Source organism: Bos mutus, chromosome 6, assembly GCF_027580195.1.
Source record: "Bos mutus isolate GX-2022 chromosome 6, NWIPB_WYAK_1.1, whole genome shotgun sequence".
Classification (NCBI taxonomy): Eukaryota; Metazoa; Chordata; class Mammalia; order Artiodactyla; family Bovidae; genus Bos; species Bos mutus.
The window spans coordinates 56,903,433-56,917,636 of NC_091622.1; the positions used below are offsets into that span (position 1 = coordinate 56,903,433).

The 14,204-nt window shown below is 44.2% G+C and overlaps 1 protein-coding gene and 1 pseudogene across 2 annotated transcripts in view; both read left to right on the forward strand.

Moving 5' to 3' along the window:
- Window positions 1–12,229, forward strand: part of PGCKA1 (PDCD10 and GCKIII kinases associated 1) — an 82,033-nt gene extending 69,804 nt beyond the window's left edge. The window contains exons 3-4 of one of the 2 annotated variants that reach the window (XM_070372255.1): window positions 9,351–9,404; window positions 10,795–12,229. In XM_070372255.1, coding sequence (XP_070228356.1) covers window positions 9,373–9,404; window positions 10,795–11,728 — 966 coding nt within the window. In that variant the 5' untranslated portion in view covers window positions 9,351–9,372 and the 3' untranslated portion in view covers window positions 11,729–12,229. The remainder of the gene's footprint in view (window positions 1–9,350; window positions 9,405–10,794) is intronic. The other variant, XM_070372256.1, reaches the window with a different exon arrangement.
- LOC102279283 (CDGSH iron-sulfur domain-containing protein 2-like) lies at window positions 8,402–9,306 on the forward strand (annotated as a pseudogene).
- Window positions 12,230–14,204: the final 1,975 nt, after the last annotated feature.

Here is a 14,204-nt window from a genome sequence, read left to right on the forward strand (position 1 = left end):
CCATGGCCCACGTTCATTCCCTGGTCAGGAAACAAGATCCTTCAAGCCACATGGTGCAGCCAATAAGAAACAAACAAACAAACAAAATACTGGCTTCTTCCTTCAAGGGTTATTGTGGAGTTGAAATGAATACATGAATTTTTTTAAAACAGTACTTGATGCATATTAAACAATAGAATGTTAATTATTTATAATCATTAATAAGCACTGGCAGGGTGCCAGACATAATAAATGCCATACATACTTTTATCTCACTAATTTTTGAAACAATCCTGATAAACAGGAATTGTTACCTTTCCTATTTTGCTGATTAGACAGGTAAAGTTTGCAGAGGCTAAGAAATTTGCATAGAGGTCACAAAGCTAATAAGTGGTAGAGGCAGTGTTGGAACCCAAACTCACCCTAAATTACTCATTTAACCATGGTGCTGAATTGCTGATACTATGGATTTTCTCAGAAGCTTACAAATTCCATCCTGCCTCACACATACCCCAGCCCTGCCACACACACACGCGCGCACACTCTTACACACTTCCCCAGCCCATTCCAGTGAAGAGGTCCAGCACATACTTCTTTGTCCTCCTGACCTGAGTCCTTGCCCTTCCCAGGGAAGTTGCAGTTACACACACTGACTCTATCTCAAGGCTCCAGGGCGTTGATCAGCTGTGTGTGTGTGTATGTGTGTGTGTGTGTATACACTCAGTCACTTCATATTATCTGGCAAAGAAGCCAAGAAGACCTCTTCAAAGAGCTGCAGACCTGAGGGAATGAGATGAGAACTTGGGGCCTGAAGGGAGGAAACAGGAAGAGAAGCTTTGTACATTCAGTTAGTTTAGGTGAGTGTGGACTTGGGACCCAAACACCCCCATCAGTATAGGGATGTGGTAGTTCACAAACCACTGAGCAGGGCTCCCCCCTGCAGAAGGGTCATATCGGTGCCTGCCTTGTCTGGGTGTTCAGTGCTAACACTGTGTGACCCAAGTCAGAGAGGTCATGAGTTGAGGACACTTGCTTCACTGATTCACCGCCTCCATTGTTCAGTTTGGAAGAGACCTTTGATGTCAGGGACTCACTGGGGAGATAAAGAACCTGAGGGATCAAGAGATTACACTACTTTCCCACATCTGTACAGTTGATGATGAACCTACTGCTGGAAGGTGGATTTCTTATACCCAGCATGGACTTTGCCTGGTTGAGTTCACAAACACCAACCCCTCCTGACGATATTAGTTTGGGGCTCAAAACCCTTCCTGACAATTAGAACTGCCATGACAATTGTTTTTCCCAAAGTTCCACAAAACATAAATTCTATTGGTTATTAATATCTTTTATGGGGGAAGGGAAGTTCTGTGGTCAAATAATTTTGGGAAATACTGAATTAAACAGGGTGGAATCATTCTTTTTCATAATTGTGAATGTGTTCATCTTTAATCTCTGCTATTCCCATTCCCAAACCTGTTTGAGGGAACCCTTTGGCAGGAGTGGGGGACGAACATTTGAACACATCTCTGCACAGATACGGAGAAGGCGATGGCACCCCACTCCAACACTCTTGCCTGGAAAATCCCATGGACGGAGGAACCCTGTAGGCTGCAGGCCATGGGGTCGCTCAGAGTCGGACAGATCTGAGCTACTTCACTTTCACTTTTCACCTTCATGCATTGGAGAAGGAAATGGCAACCCACTCCAGTATTCTTGCCTGGAGAATCCCAGGGACAGGGGAGCCTGGTGGGCTGCCATCTATGGGGTTGCACAGAGTCGGACACGACTGAAGTGACTTAGCAGCAGCAGCAGCTGCACAGATAAGGACATGGCAACCCACTCCAGTGTTCTTGCCTGGAAAATCCCAGGGATGGGGGAGCCTGGTGGGCTGCCGTCTATGGGGTCACACAGAGTCGGACATGACTGAAGCGACTTAGCAGCAGCAGCAGCTGCACAGATATCCCATGAAGCCCAGTTCTAGGTGATGCTGACTCGTATATGGTAGCACATTGACTACTAGGAGTGCATCAAATGGACTGTTTGATGATGCTGATAATAAAGTCTTATAGTCTTTCTCCAAAATTACTGAAGCTCAACCTCTTTAGGAGAAAAGGAAACACCAAAAAATGTTGTCCCAGAGAGTTTGCAAAGCCTGCTCAGAAAGGAGAATATGGTTCTGCTGAGGAAACAGATTGATTTAGTAGTCAAGAATTATCTTCTTGTCCTTTTTCCACCATAAATTAAATACTGTCTATGAAGCTGGGCAGGCAGTCTTTTAATTTCTTTTATAAGGCACCTCGTGATTTGTTCAATGCCTGGTAGTTATTTTTATCCACTCCTCTTGAGTCTAAGAGGTCAGTACCCAGAAGTGACTCACTAAATATTTTTCAGCTTCACCTGCTAGCCAGGTTAAGATGAAATCCTGGACTGTTTTCTAAACATTGGCAACTTGGTTTATCACAACAGAGTTGAAATTTAAGTGTTTGATTTTACTGTGTCTTTTCCAAGTACTTCAACTTCTATCAACTCAACTCACTTGCCAGCAGCTGCCATGAAAGCCCATTGACTAGAGCCCTCGAAGCAGGACACCCTTAACCCTTGGAGTTACATCACGGTCCCTCCTATCTCTCTTAGCTTGTGCCATGCACTTGACTTTTGATTTTGGACCACCCGGTAGAGTTGAGATTTGATTGTGGAAAGTGGTAGACCTTCTACTGGAATAATTTATAAAATCTCATACTCACCATTCATTCACTCACTTCTGTCACTCACCAGTCATCCCTTTATTTGAATAACAGATGTGACATGCTCCATACAGGTAGAGGCTGCTCTAGGTTAGGCAGGCAGCTGACAAACACCAAAGCCCTAGACAAACACCAAATCCCCTCTGAGGTGGGGCAGCCCAAAGACTGGAAACATCTTCTTTGCCTTCAGAGTTCTAGTGCCTGGGGCTGGCTATTGAGAAAAGGTCTTCGGTACATACACAGAATGACAGCCAAATGCAGAAAGTTTAGTGGGCTTTCGATGAGCTCCTTTCCAAGACCTTTCCCCATGTGCTTCTTTAGAGGGAATGGCTTAATCGCAATGGTTTTCTGTAGGTGTTGGGTCCTAGCCCAGGAACAAGCAGAACAGAAACTGACATCAGATTAGTGGGGTTTTTTTTTTCCTTTTAACTTTTGATATTGACATCATATCAGACAATGAAAAATTGCAAGGAAAGTACAAAGGACCCTCAGTTACTCAGAGTCCCCAAATGTTAACCTTTACTACCTTTGCTTTATTCTTCTTTCTCTGTGCACACATACACACACATTTTTTTCCCTGAATTATTTTAATAAGTTACAGATACCACCATGTCCCTCTACTGCTAAATACGTCACTGTGAAATACTTCCTAAGAAAAAGGGCATGCTCTCATATAGCTCCAGTACAATGATCCAAAGCAGGACGTTAACACTGATTTAATACTACTACCTAATCTACAGGCCTTATTCAGATTTCACCAGTTGTGGCAATAATGACCTGTTACCAAAAGATCATGCATTGCATTCATGTCATGTCTCTTTTGTCTTCTTTAATCTGTAATAGTCCTGCAGTCTGTCTTTGTTTTTTTTCCTAAAGTTACATTTTGGAAAGAGTACAGACCAATTGTTTTGCAAAATACCCCTTAAGCTGTGTTTGACTGGTGTTGCCTCCTGCTTCAATCCAGATAATACTCTTTGACAGAAAAATCACAGAAGTGAGGCCAAGTTCCCGGTGCGCCACCTCTGAGGCTATTGACTACTCTCACGGTATAACTCTTACTCGCGGTATTACCCTTGGTTCTTTGATTTTGGTGCTGTGACCCAGGTTCCTCCACTGTAAGCATACTATTTTACCCCAAGCATGTATAGGGGAGCTATTGGGGTTGGCCACACGAGTTCATTGGTATGACGTTATGAAAAACCTAAGCAAACTTTTGGCCAGTGCCAATACTTTGAGGTTAAATATCCCGTTTTCTTCAGGTTTTTACCCACTGATCTAAACATCTGTTGATGATTCTTGCTTGAGTCAACTATTAAGGTGATGGTTGTCTAATGGTGATTTATATAATTCTGTTTGTTAGCAGGCTTTCTACTTGTAAGTCAGAGCTCTCCCTTTTTTAGATTTATATCCTGAGGATTCGCAGGTCCTTGTTTTAGTCAGTGTATTACACTCCTTTGTGTCTGTGCTTGCTGCGATGCTCCCATTGTTCCAGATGGGCCAGTAGGACGCCTACAAGCTGGTCCTGTGTCAGTTGACCAGTGCGTGTCATTCTTTAAGATCATCACTATTCAAAGGCAGCCCTTTCCAGCTGAGTTGAGCCTCTTTCTGTATTCCTTGACTTCCTGATGAATGCTCAGTTAATTTCTCTGCCTGGTTGCACAACTCCTGTGCCCCTTACCCTCCCACCCCTGGCCTCCTCATTTCTCCCTACCTCCGTCACCAACCCCCTTGTGGAACCGGATTTTCCAGCAAGAATACTTGACTAGTAACTGATGGGGTCTTAGCATGACCATCTTCAAACACGGGACTGTTTAATTTCAACCCTAAACACAGGACAAGAGTCAACCTCCAGCACAGGACTCCAGGAGGGGCAGGTGCTGAAGTGGGTGGACACACCGTCCTAATGGTGTTTGCTTTTCTCCTATGGAAACCAGATGATGGTTGCTTTGCCCTTTGCTTCTCTGTTGCTCTTTTATACTCCAAAGACAAAGCAAATTCTGCTTCTGCTCCATAATAAAGGGCACTGGACAACTGAGTTCTCACCTCTGACCCAGCTGTTGTCACAGTGACGGGGAAGGGAAAGAAGACAAACTGCCCATTTTGAACTTAGTCTTACTTCAAAAGAGTATATTTTGTTTCCCTGTTTCCATGGGAAATGGACATGGAATATTTCCTTTTTGCACCTGGAAATGGGAGACCTCACTAAAAGCAAGATATAGGTGTGGGAGTGACACATGAAAAGAGAAATAAATCAGATTTGATGTTAGGAATCATCATTTATGGAAGAATCATTGTAGACACAGGCAGGCAGGGGTTGGGTGTAAATGCATTAGTCCCCACCCTTTTCGTCAGCAGTCACTCGACCTTGGACCTTAGAGCCTGTCTCACTGAGAGAAGGAATGTCACTGCAAAAGGGAACACAGGATGGCAGGGTGTGAGCGAGGGCAGGACCTCTAACCAGGAAGAGGCACCGGGCTGGGGAGAGGTGCAAGGCATGGCCCTCGGGTACAGGACTAGGTCTGTAGGAAACCCAAGAGTGCACCCTAAAGGGAGGCAGTGAAAGGTGGAGGGGCTGGGGAGGATCATCAAAACACCTTTTATAATTACATGGCTTTGAAGAAAAATATAGATCCTGTGGTTTTCCAGGGAGGTGGGCGAGGAGGGAAGGGTAATGTGAAAGGCACAGGTGACTTGTCAGTTCTCTAAGAAACAGAGAAGTTGAATCTCAGCAGTCAGCTCAGTTCCCGGCATGGCTGTGAGTGTGGCCAAAGCCACAGGGGCAGAGGGTGGGGTCAGGTCGACCTTGGTCAGCCTGGGAGACACTGGGAAAGCAAGGTGTTGCTCAAGACCAGCCTCTTTTGTTCTTTCTTCTGTTCAGAAGGAAACCTTCCCCACCTACAACACTTGAACCCATGATCCTAAAGTTGACCTACCTGACATTTTTCAGTGATTCATACCTCGCAGTTGCTTCAGTTACATTATTAAGACTGCGGTCTGCCCTCTCTCAAACACTTCAAAGCCTGTTTTTTGTTTTTTTTTTTTTTTCTTTGACTTTTTCTTGCCTCCTATCCTCTTGACTTTTTAGAAACAGATTCCAAGATAAACAAAGATACTGCCAGTGTGGAAAGGGGCCGGATTTTAGAGTAGGTTGTGGAGATGGAGGGAGGGGAGGGGGTGATGGCAGGGAGGAGGGGTACAGGGGGCTCTTGAACAGATTTATCAAGCTGACATATGAATTATTTACAGAAAATGGATGTAAGTGGGGAGCGGAGGCTGGAAACAAAACCCTGGGCTTGGAAAATGGAGTGATTCCATTGAGAGTGCTTTGCAAAAGGAAAAGGTTGTACACATACTGCTGGCTAAGCCCACTGTGATTTCTGTCTTGCGGAACTCTTGTTGCACTTGGGGTATGTGTCTTTCAGTTGGTGCCACAGTTGATAGAAATATACCATTTGGTCCTTATCTGGAAACAGGTATAACTTGGTACTGTTAATGCTCTTGTTTGTAGGCATATGTCATGGCAACTAGAGTACTTCTTCCTTAGGTGAAAAGCTTTTTTTTTTTTTTTTTTTCAAACATGCTGTATCCAGACACAGCTGAGTAATAAGTATATGCTTATTATGAATGTTAACTCGTATAATCCCCAACAATGCTACATGGTAGATACATCATTATCCCCATTTATAGATGAAATAGCTGAGGCCCAGAGTTACAGGGCAGAGCTGGGGCCAGAACCAGATCATCCAGACAGACAGTCTCCTCATCTCAAACCTGTAATCACATATGCAAAGACTTTTTTTTTGTTTTTTTTGGTCATATGAGGTAGCAGTCACAAGTTTCAGAGATTAGGATGTGGATACTGGATATCTTTGGGGAGGGAGGTGGTATAAAACTACTTCCCTCTAGATTTATCAACCAGCTAATCTATACTTCTTAAATGGTACTGGTCATTTTCTCTGTGGTTAAAGGCTTATAAAGTAGAATCCTTGGAAATCCATTCATGATTGAAAGAAGGAAGGAGAGAGAACAGAGAAGGCAGTGACACAGCCAACAATGAACGATCCCTGAGACTTCCTGAAGTCAGGTGGTTAAGACACCAGGCAGGCTTCCACTGCAGGGGGCACGGGTTTGATCCCTGGTCAAGGAACGAAGATCCTGTGTGCTGAGTGGCAAGATCAAAAAATAGAGGAAAGAAAAACCAAAACAGAAACAATAAGTGATCCCTCTCTCTCTCTAGCATGCGCTTCTTATGGAGACAAAGGGACTGGGGCTTTCAATTCTGTCATTGGCTTGTCTGCTTCAAGTTGGTAACTATTAGACATGGAGGATGACTTAAAGATTCTTCCATGCTAATTTCTAGGATTTTCAGAGAAAAGACCAGAACAACATGGTTGGTTTCTACATGAATAGAAGGTTTCATTCAAAGGGCAATCTTGAGGGGAAAAAATGTAACTTGGGAACCGGCAGGGGACAGAAGGCAGGCGGGAAATGAAAGCAGCACAGAGGTAAATCCATCCACCACCAGGAAGCCCCAAGGGGCATGTCTTTGACCTTGTGATGTTCAGCGTCCATGCCTTGTGATGGGAAAGGCAAAACAGGAGCAGTTTAGTCCACATGGACTTCCCTGGTGGCTCAGATGGTAAAGCGTCTGTCTACAATGCAGGAGACCTGGGTTCCATCCCTGGGTAGGGAAGATCCGCTGGAGAAGGAAATGGCAATCCACTCCAGTACTATTGCCTGGAAAATCCTATGGACAGAGGAGCCTGGTTAGGCTACACAGTCCATGGGGTCGCAAAGAGTCGGACATGACAGTGACTTCACTTTAGTCCACATAAAGCTTGTGATGATGACTCAACTGTAACTTCCACGGGTCTGTAACATGGAACATGGATCTGTAGCTGGGATCATCTGCCATATCCTGACATCCTCTAGTGCTGTGCTAAGTCGCTTCAGTGGTGTTCTACTCTTTACAACGCCATGGACCAAAGCCCACCAGGCTCCTCTGTCCATGGGATTCTCCAGGGCAAGAACACTGGGATGGGTTTCCATGCCCGCCTCCAGGGGATTTTCCTGACCCAGGGGATCACACCCACATCTCTTACATCTCCTGCATTAGTAGGCTGGTTCTTTACCACTAGTGCCACCAGGGGAGCCCAGGACATCCTCTAGTACTGAAACCCCTGGGCAAGGAAGCCTCTCTGCTCTCTTGTACCGCCTACTGCTGCACCAGGGCTTAACACCCTGGTTAAGTCCAAGTCCCATGGAGAAGGCAATGGAAGAAAACACACAGGTCCTTTTCAATCCCACCTTTCTTTCTCTGGCATTGGTTAACCTGTTTTCCCTCATTTACAAAATGAAGATGACATATGTAACTCCCAGAGTCAGGGAAAGGTCTGGCATAGAGACTAGTTTGCGAATACTGAATCGGTGATTTTAGATATGTGAAGGTATTCCAGGTAACCAGTGTCCTCCCTACTCACATGTTATCCTTTTCCAAAAAAACTGTAACTCTACTGACTTTGAGTATCTAGGAAAGAAAAGGCAAACAATTCCTATTGAAATCTTATTCAGCTGCCTGGGTCCAGTCCAGACTGCAAGTGCCTGCAGCTAGCCATTTCCACTCTCTGCACAGATGAGGCACCTCAGCCAGAGAGAAGCAGAAGTCTCTGGCCAGGATGGGGCTGGAGAGCACAGCCCGTGTGGTGGAGGTGCCTACCTGCCTACAGGTGTCCTCAGTGATGTCCGACTCTGCGACCCTATGGGCTATAGCCTGCCAGGCTCCTTTGTCTATGGGATTCTCCAGGCAAGAATACTAGAGCGGGTTGCCATTTTGTCCAAAAGCAGATCTTCCCGACTGTCCCGACTTAGTCCCAGGGTTGGGACTGCTGTCTCCTGCGTTGACAGATGGATTCTTTACCCCTGAGCCACCTGGGAAGCCTCTGTGAAGGTTCAGCTTCCCTTATATCTTAAACAGCTCTCCGCCCTGAGAGTGTGACCTGGTTCCCGGGGCTCACAGTGTGATTATTGCCTTTCCTTGGTGTGCTTTGACTACTTGGCTACCTTACATTTGTCCATTCCTCCTGCAGAAAAAGGAAAGAGGGATAGCTTGATTCATCTTAAAATACAAAAGGAAAATCCCAAAGTGGTGAATGAAATAAACATTGAAGATTTTTGTCTTACTAAAGCAGCTTATTGTAGGTGTTGGCGTTCTAAGACATTTTTTGCCTGTGAGGGTTCACATAATAAACACAGTGAATTGACAGGCTATGATATGTGTTCACTAATACCGAAGAAGGAACTATAATAGTAATAAATTAGGATGGAATACAATTGTGTGCTATAAAATCTTATGACAGTATTTTTTCGTTCTTTATTTATAGAAGATCTTTCAAACGGTAGTCTTAATTATTGCCAGTAGTTGAATGATTATTTCTGTCAATTTATTTTCTTGTTACACTACTGTTTATATTTGATACTTTATATATTCACTCATTTATATAGAATTAAATTGTGCCGCTCCTTCATTCTGACTGCAAAGAAACCAATGTCTTCCCACAATAAAACCAACAATTTTTATTTAAAAAAAAGTAAAATGTCATTCACACTTCTCTCTTTTTTCCCCAGATGATAACAAAAAGTAATCCAGATGGGGTGCAGGTGCTGTAAAATGATACAAAGGTAAAGTTGAAAATATGGGAAATTGTGATTATCACGAAGGCACTTTTAAACATCCTGCATGGATTCAATGCCATTTTCCAACTTGGGGCATGACTAGCATTGCCAGGAAGTTAAGAGTTTGGAACCACATTAATATTATTTAAAAGAACACAGGGGCTAGATTTTAAAAAATTTTTTGTGCAGTTCTCCGAGCATGTTGGGAACACTGTCATTCTCTGAGGCTGACTTTGGTTTGGGTTGAATTTACATTTCTCCAGAGAGTTTCAGTGCAAAGAAAAGCTTGAATTTTAGAAGATGCCTGAAATGGCATCACTGAAAATAAATCACCCCAGTCATGTATGTGCTTTTAATTTTGTCCAGATTCTATGTCATAAAAATTTGGGCAACATGAATATAATTCTATATAAAATAAAGGGGGAAAATTAGCTGATCATTTTGCTTCTATAACAAAACTATCTTTATTATGTTAGTTCTATCCCATATCTGTATCTATGTGTGTATACATAAATAGGTATAAATATATACATATACATACCTACATACATATATCATTTTTTCCACTATAGTTATAATTTAATGTTAGGTGCCATTCAAAAGTATTTATTGTGAATAACTTTGATGCTAGTCTAGACGTCACAATTGTTATGCCTGAAATGGTATCACTGAAAATAAATCACCGCAGAAATGTTAGTGACTACATAATATTCCACTGAGGGATTGTGGCATCAGTTCTTAACCACTTATCTCCCTATTGTTGAACGTTTGTTTTATTTACTTTTTTTTTGTATTTAAATGTCATGACCCACTTTGTTCTTCACCTTCTTCCTGCCCTTTTTCTAGCTCCTTCCTAAGATCTGTTTTCTGTCGGTAGACCACTTTTATACTTCGATACCACTGTATCTACTTAATTGTTGCTGTTTAGTCACCACGTCCTGTCAGACTCTCTGCAACCCCATGGACTGCAGGATGCCAGGCTTCCCTGTCCTTCATCTCCCAGAGTTTGCTCAGATTCATGTCCAATATCTATTTAATTAGGTACACATAAGAAAAGACTGATGCTGGGAGGGATTGGGGGCAGGAGGAGAAGGGGACCACAGAGGATGAGATGGCTGGATGGCATCACTGACTCGATGGACGTGAGTCTGAGTGAACTCCGGGAGTTGGTGATGGACAGGGAGGCCTGGAGTGCTGCGATTCATGGGGTCGCAAAGAGTCGGACACGACTGAGCGACTGAACTGAACTGAACTGAACTGATAGGCTTAAAAGAGTAATCATGGAAATTAACAGGAACCATAGACCAGCAGCAGAGCCTGTAGTAGAAATATTAATAATGAAAGTTAGTTATTAATAAAGTTAATACTTGACTGATCTTCCTTCTTCTCATCCTAGCTATCTCTTCGATCCAGTTCACGTGCCCTCCCCTGGTTACGTTAACGAAGTAAACAGCTGCAAGTTAGATGAAGAGGACACTCTTAAATTGAAAGACAAACAGAGCAGCGAAATCCTGGTGCACAAGGGTGACCCTCCGAATGAGGGCTCCAAGAGGACTGCAAGCGGGAGCGGAGCAGCCGCTCCGCAGGAGCCCTACGGGCCGCCCCGAGGACCGCTCCTCTCGGAGGATACTGTGGGGGGACCCTATGCCGAGAAGACTAGCGGGGCCATCAATGGCCTTGGCCCCGCTGCTGTCCTGCAGCTCGTTGGTGAGCCGGGGCCCCCTCAGGGGGCCAGAGACTCCTGGGCCAGTGCTGCAAACAAAGGTCACCCGACCCAGCCCTTCCTTGAAGGAGGGAGTGCTAGGGAGCTGGACTGCATGCAGCTGGGCTCGGGAGAGACGCAGGTAATCAGGAATGGGGGCTCTGGCGCGCCATCCACAGCCGGGCTTGCGGCCTGGGAAGTCCCAGCCCAAGTCCTCCAGATACCCACCCCGGACTACCCTCCGTTTTCTAGCTCAGCTGAAGACAACACTGATCACGTTGATCACCAAGAGAAGGACCGTCTTTTCAAGATCCACTCTGAGAAGGAACCCCAGGAAGGTACTCACCCCCCGGCAGGGGAGTGTGGTTTGAATATGCCCTTCTCCATAAAGAGAAGCTGGGATTCATTAAACGAGGCCGTGACAACTGAAATCCCAAGTGTCTACTTTGACAAAGACGATCCTGCTCAGGACGTGCCTGTGGTCGATTCGAGAAACGGGTGGGAGGAGGCCCCTGGCTCCCCCGGAGACGGGAGCTGGGAGACGGCGGATGAGGACGCGGAGGTGGCCGAAGCCCTCGCGGCCTTAGAAGCAGCTACTGCGGGGGAAGATGTGGATGAGGCCGAGTAGGGGAGGGGGTTCTCCAGGCAAATAAGCTAGTGATGATCTGGTCACACGGGCCTGGGTTTGCTGCTAAAACCCAGAGCTGATAAATGCAGCATATACGGCTGCAGCCTTACAAGGGGTTGACACCCAGCGCCAGTTCTGATGGATGTGAGCATCAGCGCCATGCTGCTTGTTCATTATGAAGAGTACCATCGTCTAGATGGGCTAAAGCTCAAGAGACTATAAGTCAGAGTGGACCACCGTGCTGGTGTCCACAGAACATGCAGACCTTAAACACCCTGCTGGCCAACGCGCACAACTGCAGAACGCGTGGTGCTGGTGTTCGTGAGAACGCCCTGGGATCCCAGCGCTTAATCCCAGGGGCAGAGATTCACAAGACATTCTGTTTGACTGTAAAATTCCTTACCTTGCTTTTGAGAGCCAAACATTATACCCAGTCAGGGAAAGGTAACTACCCCTACTTAAAGTGCCTAATGTACCCCCCAGAGCATGGCTTACCTTCAGGGACAATCACCCAGGGAACCGATCACTAACCACTTGTTGGACAGAGAATGGAGCTTGGCAGCTTTCAGGGTGGAGCAGGAGCCGCCTGTAAACAAATGGTTAGTCATTAGCTGTGATATCAGACCACCTTGACCTTAACTTTTTTACATTATTACTTTTTCATCTCCTTTGGGATTGGGGAGTTTGGTCAAAAGACTTCTTTGTTTAAAATTCAGGTTTTTATGTTTGTGAGATTTGGAGCAGCAAAGAGATGGATGGAGTATTTTGTGCCACGTAATGTCTGATTGTGATTAAACAATAACCACATATGTGTCTGAGTGTCTTAAGTCAATAGTGCTTCTAATTTTCCCAGACTATTAGTGACCCTTGAGGTTTCTTTCAATTTAAAGAGATAGACTATTAAATTACAGTTGAAGAGGAGACTAGATTGATTTGCCAGGAATGACTTTGACTCTGTCCCTGTAGGTCAAACTCTTGATGCCATGACTACCTGTGCAGCTCTTACTTTAAGGATGAATAGCCCTTCCTGGGTTTCAGCTATTTTGACATGGCTCAATGGAGAATTTAGGGGATGGTCAAGACTATCTAGAAAAATATAAATATGGAGGATTCCTTATTATAGTGTTTCATAACACAAACTGAAATCTGACTCACTTTGGTTGGATTTCCAGCTTTGCCATGTAACCTGGGACAAGTAATATATCCTTTCTATTTGCCCATCGGTTAAGTGACAACAATAATAATATATATTTATAGAGATTGTCATAATGTCATTGCTCCATTTGGTTATTATTTAACATAAAACATGATTTCTGAGCCTAACAGACACATTTCCCTGGATTTGCTTGATAACAAGCCATGTCTACATACAGTGTCACTCCGAGCTTTTAAAGATTAAACTGTTGGCATTGCTAATTGGATTGTAGATGTGTTCGCTATTTAGTACACCAAAAGCTTAATGTTTCAAAGTGGTTCCTTCAACAATTTCCCAAGTGTATCTGTTGTGATTAGGTCCAGCTGTATATGATAAAGTGTCTTATAAAAACAGAGATTTACTTATCTTTTATGTAAAAGAAGTCTGGAGATAGAAATCCAGGCTGGCAGAGGACTCTGTGGTATCGGTGACTTGTGTTCCTTCTATTGTTTGGCTTACTTCTCAAGACAACTGCCTGGTCCACAGTGACTGCTGGGGCTCCAGTCATTACATTTGCTTTCCATTTGGAAAAAAGAATAACAGGTCAGAAGATCTCACTCCCTCTCTAGTAAGGACCTTCTTACTAGAGGTCTTACTAGAATTCAGCGTTCCACTTTTACCTCATTGATCAACATCTGGTTACTTGGACACATTCAACTGCCAGAGAGGCTGGAAAACTTACCTTTCTAGCTATGAGCATGGCTATCCCAAATAAGTTCAGGATTCAGTTACTGAGAAGGGAGAGAATGGACATTGAGTTTTGAGATTGTTTACGATCTGCCACATCAGGTCCTCCAAACACAAAAGCCTGGTCCTCCAAACACAAAGAGCCAATTTGCAAGAGATTGAAAGATAATTGTTTTCATTTAGTGTGACACGGAAAAGGTCTAAGCCTTTGGTCCAAGGGGAAAGGAGAACTGGACAGCTGCGTACCAACTTCCCACTGGTATCTCCAAAACAGAAGGATAAAAAAGAAAAATCTGACAAGGAAAAGGTAAGATGAGGTATTTCTGCAAATAAGTCTTTTTTCTGGGCACAGCAACACACTTCTGTGTTTACATTTACATGTGGACCTAATTTTACATTTTAAGACTGCTGCAGAGTTCATCATGATTAATAACTCTAAAGTTTTTAAGATTATGTGAACAACTGCTTCAAAAAGGTTAACAGATGACCAAGAACTTCAAGTGCTTTTTTAAAAGCAGCCTGGGCCCCTTTACCTCTACCCCAACATCCAGGCTCCACCAAAGGACGTCAGAGGAAAAGCCAGAGTCTTTAGGT